The sequence below is a fragment of the Ascaphus truei genome, chromosome 5 (assembly GCF_040206685.1).
Source record: "Ascaphus truei isolate aAscTru1 chromosome 5, aAscTru1.hap1, whole genome shotgun sequence".
NCBI classification, from domain to species: domain Eukaryota; kingdom Metazoa; phylum Chordata; class Amphibia; order Anura; family Ascaphidae; genus Ascaphus; species Ascaphus truei.
Genome location: NC_134487.1, coordinates 82,618,178 through 82,645,511, shown reverse-complemented (window position 1 = coordinate 82,645,511; position 27,334 = coordinate 82,618,178). Strand labels below are relative to the sequence as shown.

Genomic DNA, 27,334 nt, shown 5'->3' with positions numbered 1-27,334 from the left:
ATAATTCATAACGTTTTAGGATTAACAAGGGCACCCCAAGTACGGAAGATCAAAGAACGCCGACTACGTACACGAAAGGTCCTCATCTGCGTAAAAATCCTTTATAGAAAATGTATTTTATTTTTGAAGATTCCTGGTGTTGCACCGTCCAGTCTCTAGACCAGTGGTTTTCAACCTTTTTTTGGTTAGGGAACCCCAGAATTTAATTTTGAAATTCTGGGGAACCCCAACCCTTGCCCTGTCTCTCGCGCCCGCTCATCACTCTCCCCCTTGCGTGCGCACACACACACACACACACACACACACACACACACACACACACACACACACACACACACACACACACACACACACACACTCTCCCACTTACACACACACACACACACTGATCCTTGTAGTGTTGCAACAAGGGACATTTGCAGGAGACAAGTTCAAATATTTCCACCCCCACTCCAGCTCTTCTCCCCTTTGCGAGAGAGTGCGCCCGCCTGCCCAATCCTCTCTCTCCCTCGTCAGCTGGCTCCGACCAGAGCAGGCAGGGAGAGGAAGAATAGCCTCTGCTTAGATCGGGAGCCACCGGTCACTGCAATGTGGGGGACGGGTGCCACAGCACCACCGGGTCTAGGACAGCTGAGAGAATTGTACCAGCTCTCCACCCTGGTAGCTGCGGAACCCCGGTTGAAAACCATTGCTCTAGACAATCATTAAGTTTTTAAAGCAACAATCTAAGTTACTGATAATCTAATTATGAGGGGCAACCGCCATGCATCTCCAAAGGAGCATCCTGCAGATTGCGTGCAGCGCCCCACTTTTCTTACACAGATAGTAAAAATGGTAAACCTGGCCCTATCTGTTGGACATCTTCATTCTGAAAATACACCATGGCAATTTATCAACGTGGGACCATTATACAGTTTTTATTGTGAAGGGGAAATTCCACTTTTAAGAACATTTGCATATGGTTTTAGAAGTAGCTGCTGACACAGTGAGCAGATACAACAGATTGAAATAATGTGAGATGTCACCCTCAACTGAAATTCTATGAACACATTCAGTGCTAGAAGAGCATGCAACAATGCACTGCGGGTGTTTCTTGCAGTATTGGAGTTACTTTGATCCAGAAAGGAGGAGACTTATGCAGCTCCTTATATTCACTATCGTATGATACAAGCAGACATTAAAACCTAAAAAAAAGCAATCCTTTATTTTTTTTAAAGAAAATCAAGGTTCCACTTAAGGGGACATCACCATCGGTTTATTTTGTTTGTTTATTTTGTTTCACATGAGCCAGACAGGCAAAGACAGAATTAGTATTATAACAACGCGCCAACATATTTCATGGCGCTGTACAAAAGGGTTGAAGGACAAAAACAATACAATAACAAACATACATTGTTACAGTAGGTAAGGAGGGCCCTGCAGGGGGGTACATTAAATGAACAGAGGTTATACATTCAGTTTACAGACATTTCACGCACAGTTACAGATAATAACGGATTCTGGAAATTGTAACCGAGCATCTCTATCATCACTGAACGGCAGCAAACGGCTGACACTCTTTGGCTGCTGCCTTTGGAGAGACTTGTGTGTTCTCATATTAAAGAAGTCCTGAGGCAAAGTGATAGCAGCTGCCGGAAGCAAACTGACCCAGCAAAAATGCAGAAGAAAGGGGTGCGGAGGGGAAGGTGAATATCTCCAGTCTTTTCAAGCTATGTCTGTCCTTTGCTGATTAACCCAGTTCACACTGACTAAGGCTGAGTCCATAGATACTCCAGCCGTGCGGAGGCTGAGGGAAAGCGGGTGCTTTCCGTGGCCTTACTACGCGCGCCGTCTGGGGGCGGGCCAGTGACGTCACGGAGCTGGTTCGCCCTCATTGGGCAAACCGCTCACGTGACCGGCCCTCCGCTCAGCGCGTAAACTAAAAAAAAAAATTCTGCTACGCCTCTGCAAGCGTGCGCAAGTCCCTGCTAAAGCCGTTCTCATTGTGGCTGCAGGGGCTTACTGGCAACCGTGAGCGCGGCTCAGCGGCTAAGAGCTGACCATGCCCGCGGCCTTAGTGGACAGGAGCAGTGATGGAGAAGTGCTCGGCCACGAATTGTACAAAGAGGTCCCAATTTTTTTTAGTGCATATAATTCAGATTTGTGTTGTGCTTGCTGGCACCGGCTGGAATAAACTTTCTTTATTGAACTGCTTTGCCCTGTCTGGTGCCTTGATCCCTGGGTTAAGTTCTGGCCTCTTGTGACAGACAATAATACAGATAGGATCAGTACAGAAATCCCTAAGCTATTTGGGGAAGCATGAACTTGGCCCGAGGGGCCATGGAGTGATGCGTTGGGGGAGGATGAGGGAGGGGGAGATTACTTAAGGGGCTGCTGCCTTGTGATTGACCGCTCTCATCACCTCCCCATAAGGTTGGAGTATGTGGCTCACTGAGCTGGTTGGTAAGAGCTATCTGGTATAGGATGTGATGGAGATACCAAAGCATTATTGGATATACCATTGGGTATGTTTTAAGAGCACTCTGTTGTGCTTAGATGAGGGCGAGTTCAGACTGTTTACTGCTCAGAGTGCAGCTGCTAACAGATCAGCTCTTTCTCTGCTACTAGAATCACACTACTCATTATGTTTCATGCTTAGAAAGTGTTTTATATATTTATTTATATTTATGTAAAGGTGTTGAAGTCTTAAGCAAATTAAGGCAATTTCTTGGAAATGGGAAATTGGGTGCAGAGACCAGAACATACTTAGAAGCCTCTTCCTTTATTACATTTAAGTAGATATATTGTAATGGCTGATTTGAGGTTTTAAGGGACACCTCTAGTTTCAGCTCCCCTGCAGTGAGGTTAATGCAAGTTTGGGCTGGCAGCATTATTCGTTTATTTGGGTGATCTTCAGTTGAGTTTGAATTTGAAAGCATTTATAGAGGGCATATTGGATGTACCATTAGGTATGTTTTAGGAGCGCTCTGTTGTGCTTAGATTAGGGTTGTCAGACATCCCTTGTATATGGATTGTCCCTTATTTCATTGACTTGTCCCTGAAAGCTCTATCAGGACATATAATTGTCCCGTATTTTAGGGCCTTGACGTGAAATGCCTAAACTTAAAATGACCAATGAAGTCAGTCATGAAAATGTAACATTTCTACTTCAGTGTAATAGTTACATTTTACGATAGATGTCACCTTACATTATTAAAATAATAAAAAGTTAGGACACTGCCTGATGATCTCATAATACCGTGACATCCATCCCTCCCTATAGGTGTTATTTCTCCCACCAACTCTTGTGAGTTCAGTGCACGTCTTTCCCAGTCCTGCCAAGAGTAGAGATGATAAAAAACAAAGAATATAGCGGCCAAGTGGGAGATACCATTCAGCTGCAAATCATTCAATCGCTCATTATGACGTAACACTTTCATACTGGATATCGGGCATCCCGTATTATAAAAACGTGAATGTGACAACCCTAGCTTAGATAACACAGAGAGATCAGACTAGTTACTGCTCAGTGAAATAGGTGAACAAAAGAAAAGTGCGCAACAACAATATATAAATAACGTGATGAATATGATACAATTAAATAGGTGACCTTGTGTATAGTAGGAATATTTATGGAGCGTCTGCAGCTGTGACACCAGGGATGGCTCTGGTCCCCCCTAAATGCACACAAAAAAACAAGAAACACAGCGCACAACGCTCATAGTGCATTAAATGATATCTTTAGTAACCAAAATAAGAAGGTAAGTATTGTGCGTACATAAAACAAAATTAAACAAGCATTTCAGGGTTATTGTTACCCAAGCACCAACGGACGCCTGTGATGGTCTCGTGGCTCTCTCCTTCTCACTCCAACAACCTCGATGTAGGGCCTGGAAAATCTCCACTCCAAACGCTGGTGTTTTGGCCTCTCGCCTCAGGGAAAGGCTAGTGCAGCTTCAGCAGTCCAGAAAAAGACCTCCGCTTATATGCGTTGTGCCCGTCACTGCATAAATCTCGTGTATAACGGAGCAGCGGAGTACACGCGGTTTTGCGTCCTGGTCGAGAGCTTCTTCCGGGTCTGTGACGTCACAAGATCGCGAGACTTCGTCGCAAGTCTGCAGGACACCGGATCAGTTCTCTGGGAGTGCTGGGATGTAGAGGGTTCGCAAATGTCATCAATCCTACGCGTTTCGAAACCACAAAGGGTCTCTTCATCAGGGAATAAAGACTTATGAGTCTATTGGCATTTTATACCCCTCCAGCGTCACTGATTAGTCCCTCAATTAGGGTTTGAACCAATCGCAACGCAACGGGGAGGAGTCAGAAAGCTCCATGGCAACAGAGAAAGCATCCTAACAAAAAAACTAAAAACAACTTTATTTAAACATATAATAACAAACAATTTCAAAAAGAGGACTCTAAAATAAAGAGAAAAGAATTAGTACACACTAATATTTGTAGATGTGTTGGAATATATATAGTGATTCTAAGAACCACCAACAGAATTATATTCGAAAAAGAAGCACGAGCTAAAAAATCAATAGATACCTTAAAACCATAAATTAATAAAATGTTAAAAAGATTTTTCTTTAAAAGCTTAATATGTAAAGTATACCAGCTCAGAATATAAATGTAATTTCTAAATACATGACCTAGCTATATCACCAGTGTGAGGTGGTCAGTAAAGGGACCATATATCTATATCCTCATTGAGACCTCCCGGATATAATGTGCCCAATTTATATATCCAGAAGGTCTCTTGAAAGGATAAATCCTTAACCCTATCCCCACCCCTTCTGCTCCTGGGCACGTGTTTGATACCCTTAAAGCGCAGGGATATGGGGTCTTTATTGTGATGTAAGGCATAGTGCTTAGAGAGGCTATGAGTTAACAGACCATGTTTTATGTTTCGTATATGTGTTTTTAATTGGCGTTTAGTGCGCCCTACATAGAACAAGCCACACGGGCATTCAATTAAATATACAATATGATCCGAATTACAATTAATAAAATCAGATATTTCATAAATTTCCTCAGTTTTTGGACACACAAGAGTTTTGCTATTAGAGTGTAAGTGTTTGCACACTGAACATTTTCCACATTTGAAGTTTCCACAAGGTTTTTTTAATATTTAACCATCTTTTTTCTCCCACAGGTGTAGTTTTAATATTTATGTCACTAGGGGACAGAGCATTCTTTAGATTTTTTGCTCTTCTATAAATAAACCTTGGGAACTTAGAAATGTGTGTTCCCAAAATTGGGTCATTTGACAGGATTGACCAGTGCTTCTTTACAATCCTCTCTATATGTGAAGTCATGGAATTATAATTTGTAATAAAAGCGACATTACATTTTTCCTCACTTATAATTTGTTTCTTTTGATGTTTCGTTTTTGGAACGAGCATTTGATTCCTATCTATTTTTCTCACCCTATCAAGATCATCAGTAAGTTTTTTGAGGGGATAACCTCTTTCTAGGAATCTTGAGGTTAAGTCACCCGCCTGTTTTTCAAAGTCTGTGTCCAAACTACAGTTTTTTCTCAACCTGTAAAATTGGCCCCCAGGTATATTTTGAATCCAAGATTTTTTATGGTTACTTGAGGCCATCAGGAGGTTATTTGAATCCACTTCCTTGAAATAAGTTTTACTTATAAGGTTTCCCTCATCAGACACCCTCAAATTCAAATCTAAGAAGTTAATTTCCTTGACACTTTCCACATGGGTAAATGTCAAGTTTCTGGTGTTATTGTTTATATACTTCAAAAAAAGGCTTACAGAATGTTGGTCCCCATCCCACAGACATATAATGTCGTCTATAAAGCGACGCCAAATAATGATATTTCCTCTAAAGGGATTGTAATTAAGGATGCACTTATGCTCCCATTCTCCCATATACAGGTTTGCGAAACTGGGGGCAAATCTAGTGCCCATCGCAGTTCCGCAAACCTGCAGGAAAAATTCCTCCAGAAACATAAAATAATTATGCTTCAGGATAAAGTTGATGGAATCCAGGATGAAGTTTTTGTTTAAATCATGTAATTCGGCATCGCTAGATAGAAAAAAATTTACCGATGCTAGGCCCTGTTGATGTGGTATATTAGTGTATAGGGCCTGCACATCACAAGTTAACCATCTATATGAATCCTTCCACTTTAAGTTTTGTAACAAGTTGAGCAATGACGTGGAGTCCCTTAGATGGGAGGGGAGTTTTTCGACATAGGGTTGCAAAAAGTGGTCAACATACTGTGACAAATTGGCTGTTAAACTATCTATACCTGAAATTATTGGTCTGCCTGGGGGATTTGTTATTGATTTGTGGGTTTTTGGGAGGTGATAAAATATCGGGATCTTGGGGGAACTTGTAAACAAAAATTCATACTCAATCTTGGTGATAACACCAGAGTTTAATGCTTGATCCAATAGTGATCTAAGTAAATTTAGAAAGTCCACTGTTGGATCTTTTTTAAGCCTAGAGTATGAAGTGGTGTCATTCAGGAGTCGCAAAGCTTCTCCTTCATAGTCCTTTCGGTTCTGTAGAACGACACCACCTCCCTTATCCGCCTGTCTAATTATCAGATTATTATTCTCCTTCAGGAATTTTAATGCTAAATTTTCTTTTTTAGTGAGATTATGTTTTATGTCACTCGACTTCATATTACTACTCATTAGATTAAAGTCATTGTTAACCATGTTGAAAAAGGTCTCAACATGGTGACCTTTAGAATGGGAGGGGTAAAATTTAGATTTCCCCTTAAAGTGCGTGTGCCTCAAGCCTTGTGTGAGTTCTAAATTCTCACCTATAACAACCTCGGGTGGAACAATAGACACTCCTGTTTTATTTGGAACTTCATTACCTTCCTTATCTAGTTTAATAAAATGTCTCTTTAATGTGAGGTTTCGCATGAATTTTTGGAGGTCAGTGTATAATTGAAATGAGTTCGGTAGGCATGAGCGTGAAAATGTCAAACCCCTGTCTAGAACCTTTTTTTGGTCAGTGGTTAAAATAACTGAGGATAAGTTAAAAATACCACGAGAGGGAGATGTCACACATCTTTCTCGTAGCCTCTTTTCTTTAATTCTGGCCCCTCCTCTAGTTCCTCTTCTGGTAGGGTTCTTTTCTTTCTCTCCCCTGACAGATTTTTGGGAGGTTTCCACACATTCCCCCTTCTTTTTCGGATCCAGGTGTCTTTTTCTGACTGAGTCCAAAAAAGAAGACGGGGAATGCTGGGCTGGTGATTGAGTTTTGGCAATAGGTGTATAGGGCCTATTATCCCTATGTGTATCAAATTCTTTCTGGCCGTATCTAAAATTGGGGATATAATTCCTCCCTTTATAATTGGGATTTCTAAAATGCCCTTCATGTCTAGGGGGATGGAAATGTTCATCAAATCTGGGGGGACCTCTTCTCTCCCCAATATATTGATTCTCCCATCCTCTATAGATGGTTAACTTGTGATGTGCAGGCCCTATACACTAATATACCACATCAACAGGGCCTAGCATCGGTAAAAAATTTTCTATCTAGCGATGCCGAATTACATGATTTAAACAAAAACTTCATCCTGGATTCCATCAACTTTATCCTGAAGCATAATTATTTTATGTTTCTGGAGGAATTTTTCCTGCAGGTTTGCGGAACTGCGATGGGCACTAGATTTGCCCCCAGTTTCGCAAACCTGTATATGGGAGAATGGGAGCATAAGTGCATCCTTAATTACAATCCCTTTAGAGGAAATATCATTATTTGGCGTCGCTTTATAGACGACATTATATGTCTGTGGGATGGGGACCAACATTCTGTAAGCCTTTTTTTGAAGTATATAAACAATAACACCAGAAACTTGACATTTACCCATGTGGAAAGTGTCAAGGAAATTAACTTCTTAGATTTGAATTTGAGGGTGTCTGATGAGGGAAACCTTATAAGTAAAACTTATTTCAAGGAAGTGGATTCAAATAACCTCCTGATGGCCTCAATTAACCATAAAAAATCTTGGATTCAAAATATACCTGGGGGCCAATTTTACAGGTTGAGAAAAAACTGTAGTTTGGACACAGACTTTGAAAAACAGGCGGGTGACTTAACCTCAAGATTCCTAGAAAGAGGTTATCCCCTCAAAAAACTTACTGATGATCTTGATAGGGTGAGAAAAATAGATAGGAATCAAATGCTCGTTCCAAAAACGAAACATCAAAAGAAACAAATTATAAGTGAGGAAAAATGTAATGTCGCTTTTATTACAAATTATAATTCCATGACTTCACATATAGAGAGGATTGTAAAGAAGCACTGGTCAATCCTGTCAAATGACCCAATTTTGGGAACACACATTTCTAAGTTCCCAAGGTTTATTTATAGAAGAGCAAAAAATCTAAAGAATGCTCTGTCCCCTAGTGACATAAATATTAAAACTACACCTGTGGGAGAAAAAAGATGGTTAAATATTAAAAAACCTTGTGGAAACTTCAAATGTGGAAAATGTTCAGTGTGCAAACACTTACACTCTAATAGCAAAACTCTTGTGTGTCCAAAAACTGAGGAAATTTATGAAATATCTGATTTTATTAATTGTAATTCGGATCATATTGTATATTTAATTGAATGCCCGTGTGGCTTGTTCTATGTAGGGCGCACTAAACGCCAATTAAAAACACGTATACAAGAACATATACGAAACATAAAACATGGTCTGTTAACTCATAGCCTCTCTAAGCACTATGCCTTACATCACAATAAAGACCCCATATCCCTGCGCTTTAAGGGTATCAAACACGTGCCCAGGAGCAGAAGGGGTGGGGATAGGGTTAAGGATTTATCCTTTCAAGAGACCTTCTGGATATATAAATTGGGCACATTATATCCGGGAGGTCTCAATGAGGATATAGATATATGGTCCCTTTACTGACCACCTCACACTGGTGATATAGCTAGGTCATGTATTTAGAAATTACATTTATATTCTGAGCTGGTATACTTTACATATTAAGCTTTTAAAGAAAAATCTTTTTAACATTTTATTAATTTATGGTTTTAAAGGTATCTATTGATTTTTTAGCTCGTGCTTCTTTTTCGAATATAATTCTGTTGGTGGTTCTTAGAATCACTATATATATTCCAACACATCTACAAATATTAGTGTGTACTAATTCTTCTCTTTATTTTAGAGTCCTCTTTTTGAAATTGTTTGTTATTATATGTTTAAATAAAGTTGTTTTTAGTTTTTTTGTTAGGATGCATTCTCTGTTGCCATGGAGCTTTCTGACTCCTCCCCGTTGCGTTGCGATTGGTTCAAACCCTAATTGAGGGACTAATCAGTGACGCTGGAGGGGTATAAAATGCCAATAGACTCATAAGTCTTTATTCCCTGATGAAGAGACCCTTTGTGGTTTCGAAACGCGTAGGATTGATGACATTTGCGAACCCTCTACATCCCAGCACTCCCAGAGAACTGATCCGGTGTCCTGCAGACTTGCGACGAAGTCTCGCGATCTTGTGACGTCACAGACCCGGAAGAAGCTCTCGACCAGGACGCAAAACCGCGTGTACTCCGCTGCTCCGTTATACACGAGATTTATGCAGTGACGGGCACAACGCATATAAGCGGAGGTCTTTTTCTGGACTGCTGAAGCTGCACTAGCCTTTCCCTGAGGCGAGAGGCCAAAACACCAGCGTTTGGAGTGGAGATTTTCCAGGCCCTACATCGAGGTTGTTGGAGTGAGAAGGAGAGAGCCACGAGACCATCACAGGCGTCCGTTGGTGCTTGGGTAACAATAACCCTGAAATGCTTGTTTAATTTTGTTTTATGTACGCACAATACTTACCTTCTTATTTTGGTTACTAAAGATATCATTTAATGCACTATGAGCGTTGTGCGCTGTGTTTCTTGTTTTTTTAGTTACTGCTCAGGCTGCAGCTGCTAACAGATCAGCTCTTTCTCTACTGCTTGTGAGGATCTCTCACAGGCTCCGCTCCCATCAAGCTCCAGTCGCCTGATTGGTTTCAGTCCTGTTCCTCCCTGTGGTGCAGCTCTGCGCCCGATTGGTTCACCCTGCTATTTATGCTCAGCCTTTTTACCAGGAAGTTGGCATAGTCTCACGTGACGTGTGCTGGTCGCAAGCACTTCTGCTTTGCCTTGACTCCACCACTTTCTCCAACCACCTCGGCTAGTGACCTCTACGTTCCGCACCTCTCCACTCTTCAACCTCGGCTTGTCATTCTACCACTCTCTCTCCTACCCTGACCCGGCTGCCCACGACAACGAGACCCGCATCTGGACACTGTTTCAACGGCTCCAGGTCAGTGAATTAATATCCCCACCTCAGCCTCGCGGTTCTGTCCTGTTTGTGGTGAGTTACCATTACACTGCTACAATCCACTTCGCCATGCTGTTACACTGTAGTACACAAGCAGGATAGGACACTGCTCATAAATTGAGTATCATGCTTTTAAAAAAAAAAAAAAAAAAGTATTTTCACATGTATATTTCTTTATATCCATATAAAAAGAGACGTTTTAAAGCTTTAGGCAAATTAAGGCTGTTTCTTGAAAATAGAAAGCTGGATGCCAGAATGTCTCTCCCCTTCATTTTAAGGAATTATTTCAGGATATTGAGATTACTAATTATACCAGCACCAAATTAAGATACAATGCTGAATTATATTATTTCTACTGTTAATACCTGAGAAAAACATGTAGATGTGCAGCTCTTAAGGGATTGGAACTAGGAAAAAGTAAGAATTCATAAGGCCGCAGCATGTCACAAGCAGAGGGAGGAATCAGCATGCCCCAGGTGGTCAGGGGCCCAAGCATGCCCCAAGTAGAGGGAGGAATCAGCATGCCCCAGGTGGTCAGGGGCCCAAGCATGCCCCAAGTAGAGGGTGGCTCCAGAAGGACAGGGACCCCAGCACACCCCAAGCAAAAGCAAGGGACCGACAGGCATCCCCTCACAGGCAGAAGGAGGCCCCAGATGGAGAGAGGGATCTGGGTGGCTGGCCTGGAAGTCCCTGTGAAGTGGCCCAACAAAAATCGGTTGAAGGCAGCGGAACCGTGAAGCTAGCAGCAGCTGGGCTGGTGCCAGGTCTCATAGTTGATGTAAGCAGAACAGATAGAGGAACAGATGTGTGTGATGATATAGGCCAGAATTGATGTGTAGGAGGAATTAATGCAGGGGTGATGGTAATATTCCCCGCGCCGGGGTTGGTTTATCAGAGAGTTCACCGGTTCAGAACAGGAGGCTGCGTTGCCACTGGCGGCAGCAAAGTGAATTTGAGGAGTCAAATGACCACGGCGTTTGTGGGGTGTGGACTGGTCAGTTTTGCCCAGACTGTTAATTTGGTAGAATGAGAGGGGTCCAACAAGATGCGCTCTTGGGTCAGGGCCGGGGACCCCCTGTGGTACAAATCATGAGTGCTCACTGGGTCATGTAGCGGCGCTGGGCATAATCAGCTTTGCTGGTTGGGGCAACTCGCTGACCAGGTTCAGGAGGTTGCAGTTTATGATTAAAAAAAGGCTGTGGCCTTTTGTACCCAATAAAAGTGGTCTGTTTTTACCTAGGTTGGTTATTCAACGGAATGGGTGAGAGGGGTGGGAATAGAGGGCAAATAAGCACGGAACAAGTTATAGAGGGTACAAGGGCTGTGTACTGTATATGAATAATGACCTGAGCTGTAAATGACTGTCTCTTCACCCCATTGGACTGCCCTGAAGAGTGTAGGTGTGGTATAAATAAAATAATCAAAGTAGATTACTGTAATTGTTTTAATTTCACATTGACACTGGAAAAGTTGTTATGCTGTTTACTCTGAACATTCTGCAGGTAAAACGACCAATGTGTTAACAAAACAGGCTCCTGTTATTTATAGCAAGTATGAAAACCTGTGAAAAGTTAAACAACTTTCACATACACCTTGTATTTTGGTCCAATTAAAAGGAATGGTATCCTACATGTAACAATCAGAACAAGAATATAGACCCATATCTACCAAGCTGTGCTCTTCCACAAGACACCTCCCTTCGCCGAAAAGACGCCATCCAACTCATTCAGGTGGATGGGCTGTGAGCCGTCTTTCAGGACTGGAAGGTGTCTTATCACAGAAGACTGCTTAGCCAGAGAAAAAAACACCATGTTTCCCAAAGTTTCAGCACTTAGTCACATTTTGGATTGTGCTTTTACACTGAAACTCAACAGCAAATCTATGAATGTGTAGTTCATCAACACCAACACCTTCTCACCCTTTTACATTGACACAACCAAACTTATAGGAGTCATTCTAGTTAAAAAGCTATTTTTGCACCAGAGATGTAAAAATGTGTTTCTACCTATTTTTTTCCCCCCAAGTCCCAGTTGCACTACAATCAGAGTTGTACAGAAAACCTGCCCAATAGTAATCATATCACATTCCTTTCTATTCATGTCAGGCTCTGCTAGTTTCTTAGCAAACCATAATGTTTTTCTACAACAACCTATTGCTTGTGGCTTGCAAACTTCTGCATTTAATGCCTTGCTATGTCTGGCGGGATTGTTTCTGTATTAACCTCTTCTTGTGAACAAAAAGGAACATGGTTAAAAAAATAAATAATGAAACACAAAATGTTTTATATTATATACAGTGGAAACAATTGCGCTCCGTAATGTCATTGTGACGTACTGTATTGGTCTGGTCATCGTCTGTGCATGATGTAAAATAAGATCCGATGTGTTCTTTAGACTTATGCTACCGGCAATGGCATTACATTTTATACACAGATAAATACAGGATAACAAGAGGCAAATTACATTTATGCGGCTCAATTTAGGTGAAGATGTTTTGTAATATGCAGATCAACTTGATAAAATGTCAGACTTTTGATCTGTATACTGTATAATTACCACTCTATTTCAACAAAAACAACTAAACGATGTGCTCCTGATGCAAAAAGCAGTGACAGAGAATGTATACAAGTGTGTCCGTTTGGACTCAATACTTAATTACTGTCCCCGCTCTGACTGCTTCCTTGAGTCCAAGGGAGATCCTCCTTTGGCTACGCTTATAGTGCCGGCGACGTCAGGCTGCGGTCGCTGGAAAAATCAAATAGAGATGACTTCCAGCGATCGAGACCAAGCCGCCGTGCTCACTATAAGCGCACGCGACGGCGGCAATGCATTTGTTTTGATGCGCTGGCGCATCGCTGTCGCTATAAGCTCAGCCTTAGTAAAACAAAAGTATAGAATGTAAATTGGGCACAAAGGTACCTAATAAGTATCACAGAGTGATTCGGGTCGGTCGCCTCTACAGATTAGTGTCCAATAGAATACAATAAAAAATACCACTGAATAGGGGAAGATTGTGTCCGATATTTACCATGTAGTGCTACTGTATGCCATAAAACCTATTTTGGTGTTGGAACACACCTTGTGGCTCATTCAAGCAAGAATATTTTTTGGTCCTGTTTAAAGGGACTGTAACTTTTAGAGATGGGAGAGTCTGTTGCTACTTACCTTGTTTTAGCTACCAATATTATGGCATTTAAAAGGTTGATGTAACGTTGCCCAAAATATATACAGATACCTGGCTGGAAATGTAGCGATGATCATCCAGGAGGATGCCTGCCAGATCCCTTCCTGTCGTGGATACTCCGCTTAGATTTCCCACAGCTGTCCAAGTGGAACTTGACTTCACAGAAAACACCAATGTTCTTTCTGTGAGCAGTGTATTTATTCCTTGTTATGCAACAGGTTTGTTCAAATAGGAACATCTCCGTATTTGACAACTAGGAGGTAATAATTACTGTGTCCGTTTTCATATTAGTCTGTATACTGGTGGTGACGTTTACAAAAAAAAAATATATATATATATGAATAGCTGTGTGGCAAATAGGTGGAGCACAAACAATGTCTATTGAAGCTTGCGGACAGTAGCAGTATATACTGTGCACACAATATTATGTATTCATTTGTCTTCTTTAAAAAAGAAGAGACTGCACAAAGCATTTGATGGCACAGAGCCAGAAAACAAAAACTGAATACAAAGTGCTCCTGTTCAATAAAACTAAAATATCAATCCATCTAACAACTACATAGGCTACAGACAAACCAATGAGCCAAAATACCCATTAAGCAGATTGAATGTGTTGTGTGCAGTATATGTAAACTATGATATTGATATCACCTACAGAAAAGGTTTATAAAGGCACCATCCTATAGAAGTGATTAATGTTACAAACATTTGGTTGTCACATTGATAATAGTATGCAACAGATCTTTGGTTGCAGTGTTGATTTGGGATATTTGAAATGCAATTATTTCCATTTCACATTTCATGGTACCCTGCAATTGACCAGGGCGGAGGGGCGACCAACACAAATAACCCATAGGAGTGCAAACATGAAAATATTACAAATATTTAAATAAATAAATAAAATTGCGCCAAACTCCAGCAGGTTTACAAATCTCTAGCTTGAAAGTTGTGGTGTGATTTCATGGGCGAGTTGGTGTTAAGATTCTTATGTTTGGCATGGGGGGGGGGGGGGTGGGGAAAAGAAAGAACATGGTATATTTTAGCAGGAAGTTTAAACGGCATCAGGCCACAGAACACTTGAAGTCTTGGGCTCAAAACTTGGTTGAAGTTCCTGGTAAATGGTTAATTTACCTAAATGTTGTGTGTATTGGGAAAGGATGTAATTAAGGCTCCAATCGTCATAGCACATTCCACATATCAAAAGTATCTGATTAAGCGAGATGGGAACTTTGACACCATCTCATAGTACCGACATGTCTTCTGTGGAAATCTCCAATACCTCAATACCTCGAAGTGTAAAAAGAGTACTTCAAAATGTTGATTGTGTTACTTTATAAAACCTTAGAAATGATGCTCAAAACTTTATAAATTTACTCTTAATTTGCACTTGAGAAATGTTTATCATAAAAAAAAAAAACGCAACTGTGTATTTGGCTGTTTAAAACACTTCTAATCATGATTGAGAAACATTTTGGATTTTGTACTTTTCAGTGAAATGTCATCCTTAATCCACCCTGTACCTACCGATTACAGAGCAAATGAGGACAGGGGGAGAAAGCAGGGGCATACTGTAAACATGCATACTGTGCTCAACGTGCATTGATATCAAAGTATGAACTGAAATCCCTCTGCATGCAGGAACAAACATACATTAAAGTATGCGTTTATTTGCAGGAAAAGCACAACTATGCACGGAAACATTGCGCTTTGTCCCCCTACCTGATGAAGGGGAATATTTCCCTGAAACGGCAAATAAATGCATACTTTTTTTTTAATGTCTTTTGGACTTTGGTGCAATTTTGTTCCGGTAGGCAGGGGGATTCTGTTTATACTTTTGAATATTTGCTGGGGATTAACTTGGGTTCACTCTGCTTCCTGACTGGCACCTGATCAATCCCTTTGAATCTAGAAGTGAGTGTTTGTTTAATCCATATTTTTGCTCTCAACTTTATATGCATTGATACAACATCAAAAAGAATATATGGAAGACATAGATTTTCTTATGTTTTTAATCTTACAATGTTTGCAGATTAACTTTATAACATTTTTTACTTATATATGTCAGAGTTTTGCAAGGCTGGCATCAATTATCCATATCCAACAATTAAAACATTGCACTGGTATTGCTTCATTTAAGCCATTTGAATTTTACAGTTTTTTGGAATCTGAAAAAATGGTAAACTATTTAAAAGGTCAGAAGCCTATTCACAACATGTAAAATACGTGCCTTTCTTGTATAGTCTTTAAACCATCATAAAAGTTCAGGACTCCCCATTAATAACCAATTCAAAGTGGTCATCAGTGAAGCGTTGCCAGAAGCTAGAATTAGAGATGTGGGCAAGGTTAGCTGGGGTTTACATGATGTGACCCAATCTCCGAACTCTTGTTAACAGTAAAAGTGGACTACCAAGCAAAAATGTGGCTTGAAACGCAGGAAGCCAAGTTAGAGTGTGGGAAAAAATATCTTTTAACATCAACTTTTAATTGAACAACAGTTATTGAGGTTTCACAAAAAGGTTTTTGTTGACTGATACTTAGCAGAAGGATTTTCCTGGACTTGCTACGTGTTTGCACTGAAGGAGTTACACGGAAAGCATAAGGCTCTGGCTCTGAAAACAATGGCACGGACTTTGATGCAGGCGAGCCAGGTTCAGCTCCTGGTGACCTTGGGCAAGTCTTGTTGTGCCTCATGCACCAAAATCAGATTGTAAGCTCTATGGGTTAGGTACTTGTTCCCGCAGACATTCTATGTACAGCGCTGGGTACACAGTCAATGCAAAACAAGAAAAAATTAATTGGAGAAGGGGGTGAAACTAGAAATCAATGCTGTCAACAAGTAACTTTTCCAATGCACATTTTGCACACTGGTGATTGCAAGAATCATTTACTAAGAATGTAGATCAATAAGATATCTTCTACACAGGTTTAAGTAATTAAAATGTAAAAGTAATTGCGAGTAATTCAATACTTAGCTTGGATTACCCATTAAGAGCTGGCATAGCATTAATACACTCTTTGCAAATGCGTATCTACTTCTATTTCGGATTCTAAACCTAGTTACCTGAAAGTCACCAAATTCTCCTCTCTACTTCTGTATCAATTATTTGGTGAAAGTATCACACCAAAGATACAAACTGTCAAACACTTGCTGTTCATCTCCGAGAAGTTCAATTAAAAAGGTTTCATAAAAAGTTTATACCCTAAAAATGTGATTACATTTACAGATCAGGTTTTCCAGAAATGGCGGAGGGTGCACAGCTTTCAAAACGTCATAGGTTTCTTCTTCAAGTGAACACTTGAAGACACATAGGAGGTTTCGAATGCTCTGTATACTACAACTTCATCAAGTTCCGATTCTACATTAAATGTATTTTGCAGAACTGGATTAAACCTTTTCTGCCTTGTATTGTTCTGCTAAACTAGGCAGAGGTTTGTACATTAATGTTGATTGAAAGGTGTGATAATTACAAAAAAAAAAGGTGGAAGATTGGCTACATTTCTTCCTAAATGAATATATTGTATAGGTTACCCTTTCACCATGGATAAAAATAGTTTTGGTACCATTTCAGTATGCTTCAACCCATCCTGTTTATTTCTTGAGGAAGAGTTAAAAGATATATTTAGTTTGGTAGCGTCTAAAGATATTTAGTTTGGTAGCGTCGGGTTAATTTTATTATTTGCACTTTTATCTTTTTCCCAGGTGTTTGTTTCCACGTATGTTACATTGTTCTATTTGCATTGTATGACCAGTCTTTATTTTGGTACAAAAAATATTTTTTATTGCTTTTCAAAAATGCATGCATAAAGAAAAGTTTAAGAAATGCAGTTTGTGTTTGGGGGGAATTTTGGACCTCTCACTTGCCTAAAAATACATATTTCATACAGAATAATGACAACCCTTAAAGGTCTGCGGAGTTTACTTTGTGCAGTGCCCATAACAAGGCTATTGCTTGCTCAATAGAGACCCAAAAGCTAGAAACAGCTGTCTGTGAGTAGGGTTACTGGCTATGCGCTTCTGTAACCCAGGCGGTGCAGAAAAGCGATATAATACAGCAGGCATATGTTTATAGCGAGTTATGTTAAAATGGACATTAAGTAAAAGGTGAGTGTGCTAATTTGCAGGTTATTTCCCAGAATCCCTAGCTGCAGTGGAAGCACTGTATGCTAGGAGATAATGGTGAGAATCAGGGTTGCAGACCTGTCTAAGACGTGAAGGTGCTCACAAGTGATATTGATATTTTTATTTAAATCCATAGCAGATTATTTCCTTAAAAGAGCGTATGGGGCTTAACCAATTCATTTTGGAGATGATTAGGAACAGTAAGTAAATAAGAGCTGTAATTATTTGTGCAATGCAGCAAGTTGTTTGAGGTTTGCTAGCTCAACAGAAAAAGCGCTGAATGATTGGAAGGAGTGCATATTTGTTGTAGGTTGTGATCTGCTTCCCTCGGAGGGGGTGCAGGTAGCAGCCCAGACAGGGCTAGTCGAGGCTATCTAAATGGCAGTTTAAAATGTCCCAAATCCTGCAGACCAATAGGAAGCTGTGATGTCATCCATTGCGGCTGCCTATTGACACAATGCAAGACATTTAAACTGTGCAGAGATACCAGCACCCACTTCCAAGGTATCTCGGAGCTGGATATCTTCGGTTGCCGCACCATTTTAATAAAGTCTTACACCAGACAGTATAGCATAATAAACTGTTTTATTTGCAGGTTGCAAACGCAAAACGTTTTGGGAATCTCCCTTCCTCAGGTGAAATATTTCCATAAATCTGTGACAAAGTGAATAAACTTATTATATACCCCTGCTCCTGTCTGGCACCATTTGTTAATTGAATGGCTTCACTCATGACACGTAGCTCATGGTTGCAACATCATTATCTATAGTGTATGCATATATTGAGTCTTTTTTTTGTGTCATACATTTTCTGAGTGTGTGTGTAATATATAGGATACACACACACACACACACACACACACACACACACACACACACACACAGACACACACACACACACACACACGGGACTAATTGCCTCTCTTATCTAGGTATATTTGTATGTGTAGTTGGAAACAATATAATACATTAACCCAGGGGTGCGCAAACTTTTCTTGCTGCGCCCCCCGTCTGCTATGTCGCCGTCGCCCCCCGCGGCATTGCCATGGTAACACGTCTTGAAGCCAGCTGAATCTCAGTAAGTTGAGGTGGCCGAGGCCTCGCACGGTCCCCAGGCATTTCATTTAAATGCCTTTGGGAAGAGCAACCGCCCGCGCGCAAAATAAGACATGCTATAGCCATACAATACATTAACTCTACCATCAAAGGCATGTCAAACCAAAGGTAACTTCTGCTGAAAAATGTGCAGATGTACTAATAAATAACATCTGTGACCCCACTCTCAGTAGCATATCCTGCCTCTCTCTGCTGCTATTATCCACTGAGCTGGTAAGAAAAACCAGTACCGGGAGTTTTTAGAGATAATTACGTACTTTCACTCAACATTAACAAAGTCCTCTAAATGTAAATGCATGAACACCTATGTAGCCAGGCATTCCCCCGGTTCCCCAGGCACCCAGTTCCACCCTCTTACCTCCGCTGCTGCGGGGAATGATGTGAGGGGAAGTGCAGAAGGCGATGGATTCGCCGGCGGCTCCCTTTGCAGGGCGTCGCCGTTGCTGGTTGCGCGCACATCTCCGGAAGGTCACGCATGCGCAGGAGACCCGCGGCAGCCATTAGGAGTAGCGCATGCGGCCCCAATGCAACATAGACTCGGCAAGGACTACAACTCCCATGCTGCATATGGAGAAGGCACGATGTGATCACTTTGAACCAATTGACTGCAAGACTCCCTGGGGGGAAGTGATAGTCTTTCGCGCGCTGAGAGACAGGAAGGGGCAGTCAAGACCGGGACCTGAATGGTGCAGGTAGGGTCCACGGAGCTGTGCTCCAGGGACTAGGCCAGAAGTTACCCCCAAGGGCCCAGTTAGTTCCCTGAGACCCAGTAGAGGCACTTAGTGTAATTGCTGTAGGGAAAGCCTTTAGATAGGGACCTTTCCACCATTAGCATTAGTATGAGAGGTGCTGCAGGACATTGCCCGAAGGACAGTGCAGCTTGCTATCAGAGCGCAGATCCAGACTCCATATTAGAGACTGCTTACAAGGGATCATCCGGCTGGAGGTCCCTCCAGAGAAGTCAGCCTGCGGAGTCATCCAAGCGAGCAACGTACCGTGTCGCGGAGCTGCAGATTGCTGCTAGTTATCCTGGTCTGGACTATGACCAGGAAGGTATTATAAGTGCACCACCTGGCCCCAACACAGGGAAGCATGCTATCCCCACACATAACCCCTGAGTGTCCACAAGCAAGAGTGTAAGTGCCCAGGCACGTCAGTACTTGGGGGTTTCAATCTGGGAGGTATTATTGTGGGGTAACACATTGAGTTATATGCTGTGGATGTGTTATGGTATATGCAAACATATGTGCCTAGTAAATACTGTTAATATACAATTGTGTGCATTTACTTTGCATGTTGGTTCCGGTGAGGGAATACTCCCACCACGCTGGGATCCCTTATCGGTGGAGGCACTGCACCGTGACATAAGTGTATCCCAGGCTCCCAGTGGCGGAGGTTCAGGCCTCGTTAGCCAGACAGGTGTTAGCAGCACAGGTAGTTTCAGTACCCAAAGTGTACAAGGGCTACACCTGCATACATAACGTGTATATCCTGAATACACCCATTAGCTGAAGGAGCAGTCTGGTATGCAATAAACTTCTCATTCTATTCAACTGTCAATGTACAATGTAGTTAAATATAGCATGTCCCATCCATTCAGAAAATGTCAATTCCATACATCAAAACACAATTGGTCTACATTTTTAATTTAAATTGGCCCAAACTTGCAAAGTGTCTAGATAATTTGAAATACATTTTACACGTATATACCTTCTATTACTAAGGTTTCTTTAAAGCGAATATTCAGATGTTGCCATATGTTGAGAGAGAGCGCGAGAGCGCGAGAGCGCGAACTTCAAGAACACAGGAGGTGAAGAAAACACAGGAGTTGTGCTACCAACTTTCGTGTGTGTTGCTGTACAGTATTAAAACAGTCAAGGAATTGTAGTAAAGCAGTCACGGCCTTTATGAAGTTACAGTACATTTTATGAGTTTTTCGGAAGAATCCCACAGCCTCTGATTTTATCTTAACCACAGGTAGCAGGAAGGAAGTGCATTGTGCTTCCAGCTCTAAACATTTGCATGTTTAGGTTAGCACACATACACATCAATTCTCTATACTAGCCCTTATTGATGATACATTATGCTGCCTAACTCTGAAAAGGACTTGTTGCACAATTATAAAATAAAAAATATAATGGGTTCTCATGGAGTCTGAGCAACATATGAATTACTTGGAAACAGAGGGAAATCCTGCAGCTGCAAAATTCATTAACATACATCATCAATTCCACATAATCTCAGATTGTGGGTGATTCATTTTTACAGAACTATTACAAATGTTTAGCACTACGCTCTCAAGTGCAAGGTTGTACTCACTGCTAGTTTTATTTTCATTGTTTTTAAATATTGCAAATCTCATGTTGTACGGCATTTTACATTAGCATACGTAGAAAGGAAAATATACTGTAACACAGGCCAGTTATGAGAATTGTGAGAATAGGAGCACATCAAATAAATAAATAAGATACAGCGAGCAACACATTCTGGCACCTAAGAAAGTACAGCTAATGCAATAAGGCACTGGGAAGCCGAGTTAATGGCAAAGTTCCCTGTCTCTGGGGGTAACTCCTGAGTGGTAATTGGCAAATATATTATAATTGCATGTGGAATAGCCAAGTGTTTAGCTATTGGCAGAGATGCAACGATCTTGGAATTTGTGGGAGAGGAGCATTAAAGGGCTGCACCTTGGCGCTGCTGAGCACGTCTTGGCTGGAAAAAAAATTAGACACCAGATCTTTTCCACAGCACTAGCCAGTCTCTTGTACATAAGTGGTCTTCATTTGCTTCTATGTCAAGCAATGTGCTTTATATGCTCTCATGACAGTGAATTGTCCCCAAAGTGTATAACGTTGGGAAACATAACACAGGTTTACCCCTCTCTAGCAACCACAGTACCTATAATGGGTCTGCAGTCCAGAGATAATCCTAAATCACAAACATCTCAACAACCGCTTAATATAACAGTGCAAGGCAGGCAATGTACTAGAGCTGTTAACATTATGTTATCAGGACTATACATTGATGTACATACATATGTCAGTAACGTAAAACAATCATTGTAATTAGTATTTAAGAGACAAGGAAGGTATATGTAGGCACAGTATTGGGCACCAATAATCCTTGCAAACATCTATCTCTTTCCCCCAAACTTACGTATCATCTCCCCATCCTCAGACACTTCGTCCATCTCCAAAGAGGTTTCATCACTGACCGAGGCCATTGTACTTTAAAAACAAAACAAACGTGCTTTCCTCCTTAAAACAGCATCAAAGTAAAAATAAGTGTGAATTTTGAACCAGTCCAGTCTCTATCACTGCAAAGCAATGCCAGCAAACCAGCTCCCACGGAAACACACAGAAAGGAGGAGTGAACCGAAAGCGAAGAGAAAGAGGCAGATCTGATATAACGTATCACCGTTGTAACCAGTAATGACAAGTTACAGGGTGTTGGCTCTGCTATTTGTGAGCATGGGAGAAGTCCCCCAACAGAACTTTTAGGCAGCCTGAGATGTCACACCCAACTTTGGGACTGAGTGCCCCTTGCAGCTCAGATGCAAGAAGATGAGATGCTGCCCTTGTCTTCGCTCCTTGCAGAGACGCTCCCTAGGGCTGCAGCTGAAACACAGGCTGATGTGGGTTAGGAGGGGTGGGGCTCTGGGCAAGTGAACAACAGTTCAACTACAGTATGCACGGAGCTGTGGGGAAGAGGCAATCCTCAATACCAAGGCAGCAGCAGCTCCTCTCTTCCCGAGGACACACAATGTGACCGGCCTTTAATTGTGGATGTGTGATTATATTTATTTATAAAATGTTTTACCAGGAAGTAATACATTGAGAGTAACCTCTCGTTTTCAAGTATGTCCTGGACATAGTTTATATGTAAATGAAGTATCCTAAATCGTATGTGCAACCATGGTTAAAAACGTATAGAGAGGGACATGAGTCCAAAGCTCCACCCCTTACATATTTTCAGGGTTTTGGTGAGTGTATAAAATTCCTACTCAAACCTGAAAGGAAATATTTGTGTTGTAGTTTGATTAAATACACAGAATACATTATGATTTCTAAATAATTAATCAAATACATTTTTAATTTCTCATTAGAAATATGATGCAATTGAGAGATAGATAAACTTGTGAGTACATTCACATGTCTGAGTCCCCGCTGGCGCTGACCGCGGTTACTTGCGCGCGCGTATATATATATATATATATATATATATATATATATATATATATATATATATATATATATATACACATACATATATACACACACACATACACACATACACACACACACACACACACACACACACAGCGCTTTTGTAAATAAATTTTTTAAATGTTCCCGCTTGCTCAGATAGCCCGCAATTGCGCCCCCCCTCCTCCCCCACAAGTTGCAGGACACAAGGCGCTCATGCTCTAAGCATGCGCGCCCTCAGCGCCAGCGGGGACTCAGCCTTAGGCAGGTCTACAACCCTGCCTTTCACCATTATCACCTAGCATACAGTGCTTCCACTTCAGCAATGGATTCTGGGAAATTATATGCAAATGGTAACACAATGTGTCACCTTTTGCCTGAAATCCATTTTTACATGGAGCCCTTATAAGCAAATGCTCTGCTGTTCACACAGCATGTGATTAGATACAAACACAGTAAACCACTCACAGACAGCTGTTTTGACCTTGTGGGTCTCAGTGTGGAGGTTGGTTGTACTGGCTTTGCAATTTGAGACTGGGTAGATTTACCATACACATTTTAAGTTATGGTGGGTGAAAAAGGCGACAAAACCTACACCGTTAGCATATAACCAATAAAGATTACCACTTGTGAGCACATTCACATGATATACAGTACAGCAGGGCTCCAGTCATGCGGCGGGTTCCGTTCTAAGGACCCGCTGCAAAGCGAAAATCTCCGATAAGCTGAACCGGCGGTTTTCGCTTTGTGCGCATGCGCAGACCGGCAATGCGCCGTTCTACGCATGCGCAACATCGGCAAAACCCCCTATTCTGCGCATGTGCGACCTCGGACCGGCCCGTTCTGCGCATGCGCAGAAATGGCGGACCCCTTCTCGGTACCGCCATATCGCCAAAAAGCGGGGCGCCGAGAAGCAGGGCCTTCCTGTATATACACACACGCGCACGCGGAACTATGTATATAATATATGAAAGTAAAAGCAAACATGGACAGATGCAAGGGGTAGGGCATGTGCTGTGTGATAGCCTACTCAAAAATAACACTGCATTTCTGCACATTGAGTGTCAACTGTGATCACTCTTTACTGTATATACTATGTAACCCCCTCTCTAAAGGGTTACTAGTGTGGTTAGCGTGTGACGGGACCCACCATGTGTTGTCATGGCAGTGCCGGACTGAGACATAATTGCACCATGGGCGGACTGAAAATCTGGCGCCCACGTCTAACAATTTTTTCTTTTCAGGGGTGCCAAATTTTTAGTCTGCCCGAATGGGAATTACTCACCTTCCACCATCTTTGAATATTTCCTCGCTGCTCGGGTCTCCCCAGCCACAGAGCACCCACGAGGCCGCTGCTGCTCCAACACTATCTGTGAACGTGCCGTGCATGTGCCCAGCCAGCAGGATGGCTGCTGCTCTGACACCGTTTGTGCATGCGCGCGCCGAATAGGGCACTCGGCTTGGCTGCTGGGACACTTTTTTTCATTTCCTGCTCAAAGCAGGGGGTTTGTGGCATGTCCTAGCTGCTGGCATGTCCAAGCTGTGTGTCCTGTGCGCGGGTTCACTGGAGGCATCGGAGTAGTGACACCATGCGGCTCGGTAGATCAAGCGGTGGGGGCAATTGCGGAGGGCTCCAAGGTGATCTGCGGTGCCCCTTTTATGTTGGCACCCCGGGTAAGTGCCGGCCAGCCCACCTGTGTCATGGGATCATGACATCACAGAGAGTATATAAGGGGAGGGTAAAGTTCGAGAAGATCAGGTTCCAGAAGGACAAGAGTAGAGGAGCCACGGGAGAGCGGATAAGTAATGTTTATAAAGTAATAGCACAGAACAGCCCCTCACCCATGTTTCTTATGTTGTAGATAGGGATAGTACCTTTTAAGTCAGGATCCCATAAGAAGATTATGGGAGTCCAATACAAGATTTGAAGTATGCAAACGGCATGCCGGAGTACTGTGGTACTAGCATTGCTGGGATAATTCAGAGGTATATCAGAACAGAAGAACAAGGGGGGGCCTGGATCTCAGAACAGAAGAACAAGGGGGGGCCTGGATCTCAGAGCAGTTACGCAACGAAGAGCTATACCTCCCTCTGAGTGTTGAGTGCGCATTCATAGAAGCGCATAAAGTGTTGATAAGAAAGAGATATTACAACATTGTATAAAGTGTGGTGTGCGGTCCCCGTGCCTGGGGACCTGAATAAAAGACTGTTGTATGACAAAGGTTCCTGGCGCCCATTATTCTACAACCTTACTTCCTCATCGCCCAGCAGCCTGAATCCAGCCCCTGGGTTAAGGTAACCCATGCCGAGTAGCCATACATAAACACACAGATGTAATCTCCGTACAAGTAGGGCATGGAGGCTTACAACTATAATAGCCTTCATAAAAGGGCACACATTGCAAGTGGTCCTTGGTATCCGACGTCCCGCCTTCTGTCAGATGCCTGATCCAACGCCGCATAATGCAGTCCGCTGGATGCATTATCCAACCCACTTATCCGATGGTCACTGCCGCCGAATAACGTTGATCCGCAAGCCAATGGTCCGTTATCAGACGGCGGATAGTGGGACGCATTCCGTCGGATAAGCGAGGACCACCTGTATTCAATAGATAGGGACGACACAGAGCATCATTACATTTGGGATTCTCAAGCAATAATGTTCTCGTGAAGCAGACTTAAAAGCTGAAGTCCTGATAATGTTCTTACCTAAGCAATAGGACTCCAAACAGGTTGGTTGTCATAAGAAGTAATGCACTTGAATTAATGGCGTTTGGCAGACAAGCTTCCGGGTTCTACACACAAGATGCGTCCGTCCGACAGCAGAAGCACAAAACGGAGAGATCTCAGCGGTTCAATAACGGCAGGGGACCCGCAATGAACGGGTGGTCCTTTACCTGCCTGTTGTGCAGTGATCGCAGCTCGTTGCAGGTCCCCTGCTATTGTTGAGCCGCTGAGATCTCTCAGTTTTGTGCTTCTGCTGTCGGACACGTCGTGTGGGTAGAACCCGGAAGCGCCGCCGAGCTGGAGAGACAGAAAAAGCCGGTTAACATCTTCCTGCCCGAGGGACTGATCGGAGCACCGCCACTACAGGACCCAGAGGGGTCAAATTGCTTTATCTCTGGGAGCATGCGAGTTATTTGGAGCTCACTGCTCATGTCATTTTAACTATAAAATTGATGTGCACCATGCACATCTCTCTTCTCTTTTATATCCTTGGGAAGCCCAGCCTAATTCAACCACCACTCCAGCCTTTGATCAGATTTATCTGAGACATGCTTGATTAGACCTACCCCATGTGAGTAGGCATTTGGAAGTCTGATTTATTTGGAATCTTTGCTTTTAGCACGTGTGCGCTATTGTATGCTTTGTTTCCTTTTTTTCCATATACCGCTGATAGTTCTGGATAAGCCCTGTGTTATCTATGACAGGGGTGCGCAAAGTTTTTTGCGTGCGCCCCCCTGCCTGGGAGCCCCAGCTTTCGCGCCCCCCTCGGTAAGAACCCGGCGTCAAATGACGTTGCGGGTCATGTGACGTCATGTGACCCTGTTGCGTCATTTGACGCCGCGTCGCCGAAGCCCGGCTTGCACCAGGTAAGTGATGTTAGAGAGGCCCGGCATTTAATTTAAATGCCTTGGGGAAGGGCGAGGGGCCTCTAACAGCCGCACCCCCCCGCAAATCTTGCACCCCCCCCAGGTGGACGCGCCCCGCTGATCTATTCTATGTGATGTTGGGAAACATCATCTGTACCAGCTGCAGATCTCCTACATGGTGATTTTTTCACTTTATTATATACCATGTGTTCAGCACACATTTGATTGATTAATGTGAATATATATATATTACACACATAGATACATACACAAGGCTGCAGACAGCTTTCCCGGGGCCCAGGACTAAAGTTTCCACCGGAGCCCCCACGCACGTGTCAGTGGCCCTGTGAGAACACCCCACCCCCTTCTCACCCTCCTCATCACCCTTTCCTACCCCCACCTCTCCCAACCTATACCCCCCTCCTCACACTCAATAACCCCCTCCCAATACACACACATACAAATAAGCCACCCTACACACACACGCCCCCCTACACACACACACACACACACACACACACACACACACACACACACACACACACACACACACACACACACACACACGCCCCCTACACACACACACACCCCTACACACACACGCGCGCCCCCCCACACACACACACACGCCCCCGCCCACACACACACACGCCCCCGCCCACACACACACACCTGCCCCCTACACACACGCCCCCCGCCCCCCTACACACACACACACGCCCCCTACACACACACGCCCCCCGCCCCCCTACACACACACACGCCCCCCTACACACACACACACCCCAGCCCCCCCTACACACACACACACCCCAGCCCCCCCTACA

General features: G+C 42.7%; 1 protein-coding gene across 3 annotated transcripts in view; it reads right to left on the bottom strand.

Annotated features, from left to right (window-relative positions):
- Nucleotides 1-27,334, bottom strand: part of ANO6 (anoctamin 6) — a 108,193-nt gene that overhangs the window by 72,918 nt on the left and 7,941 nt on the right. The window contains exon 1 of one of the 3 annotated variants that reach the window (XM_075600124.1): nucleotides 21,867-22,341. The exons of 1 other annotated variant lie outside the window; for it this stretch is intronic. Coding sequence is in view for 1 of the 2 variants with exons in the window: in XM_075600121.1 (XP_075456236.1) it covers nucleotides 21,867-21,933 (67 nt within the window). In the remaining variant the exon portion in view is untranslated. Of the gene's footprint in view, nucleotides 1-21,866; nucleotides 22,342-27,334 lie in introns of those variants that run through there. One more of the 3 variants, XM_075600121.1, reaches the window with a different exon arrangement.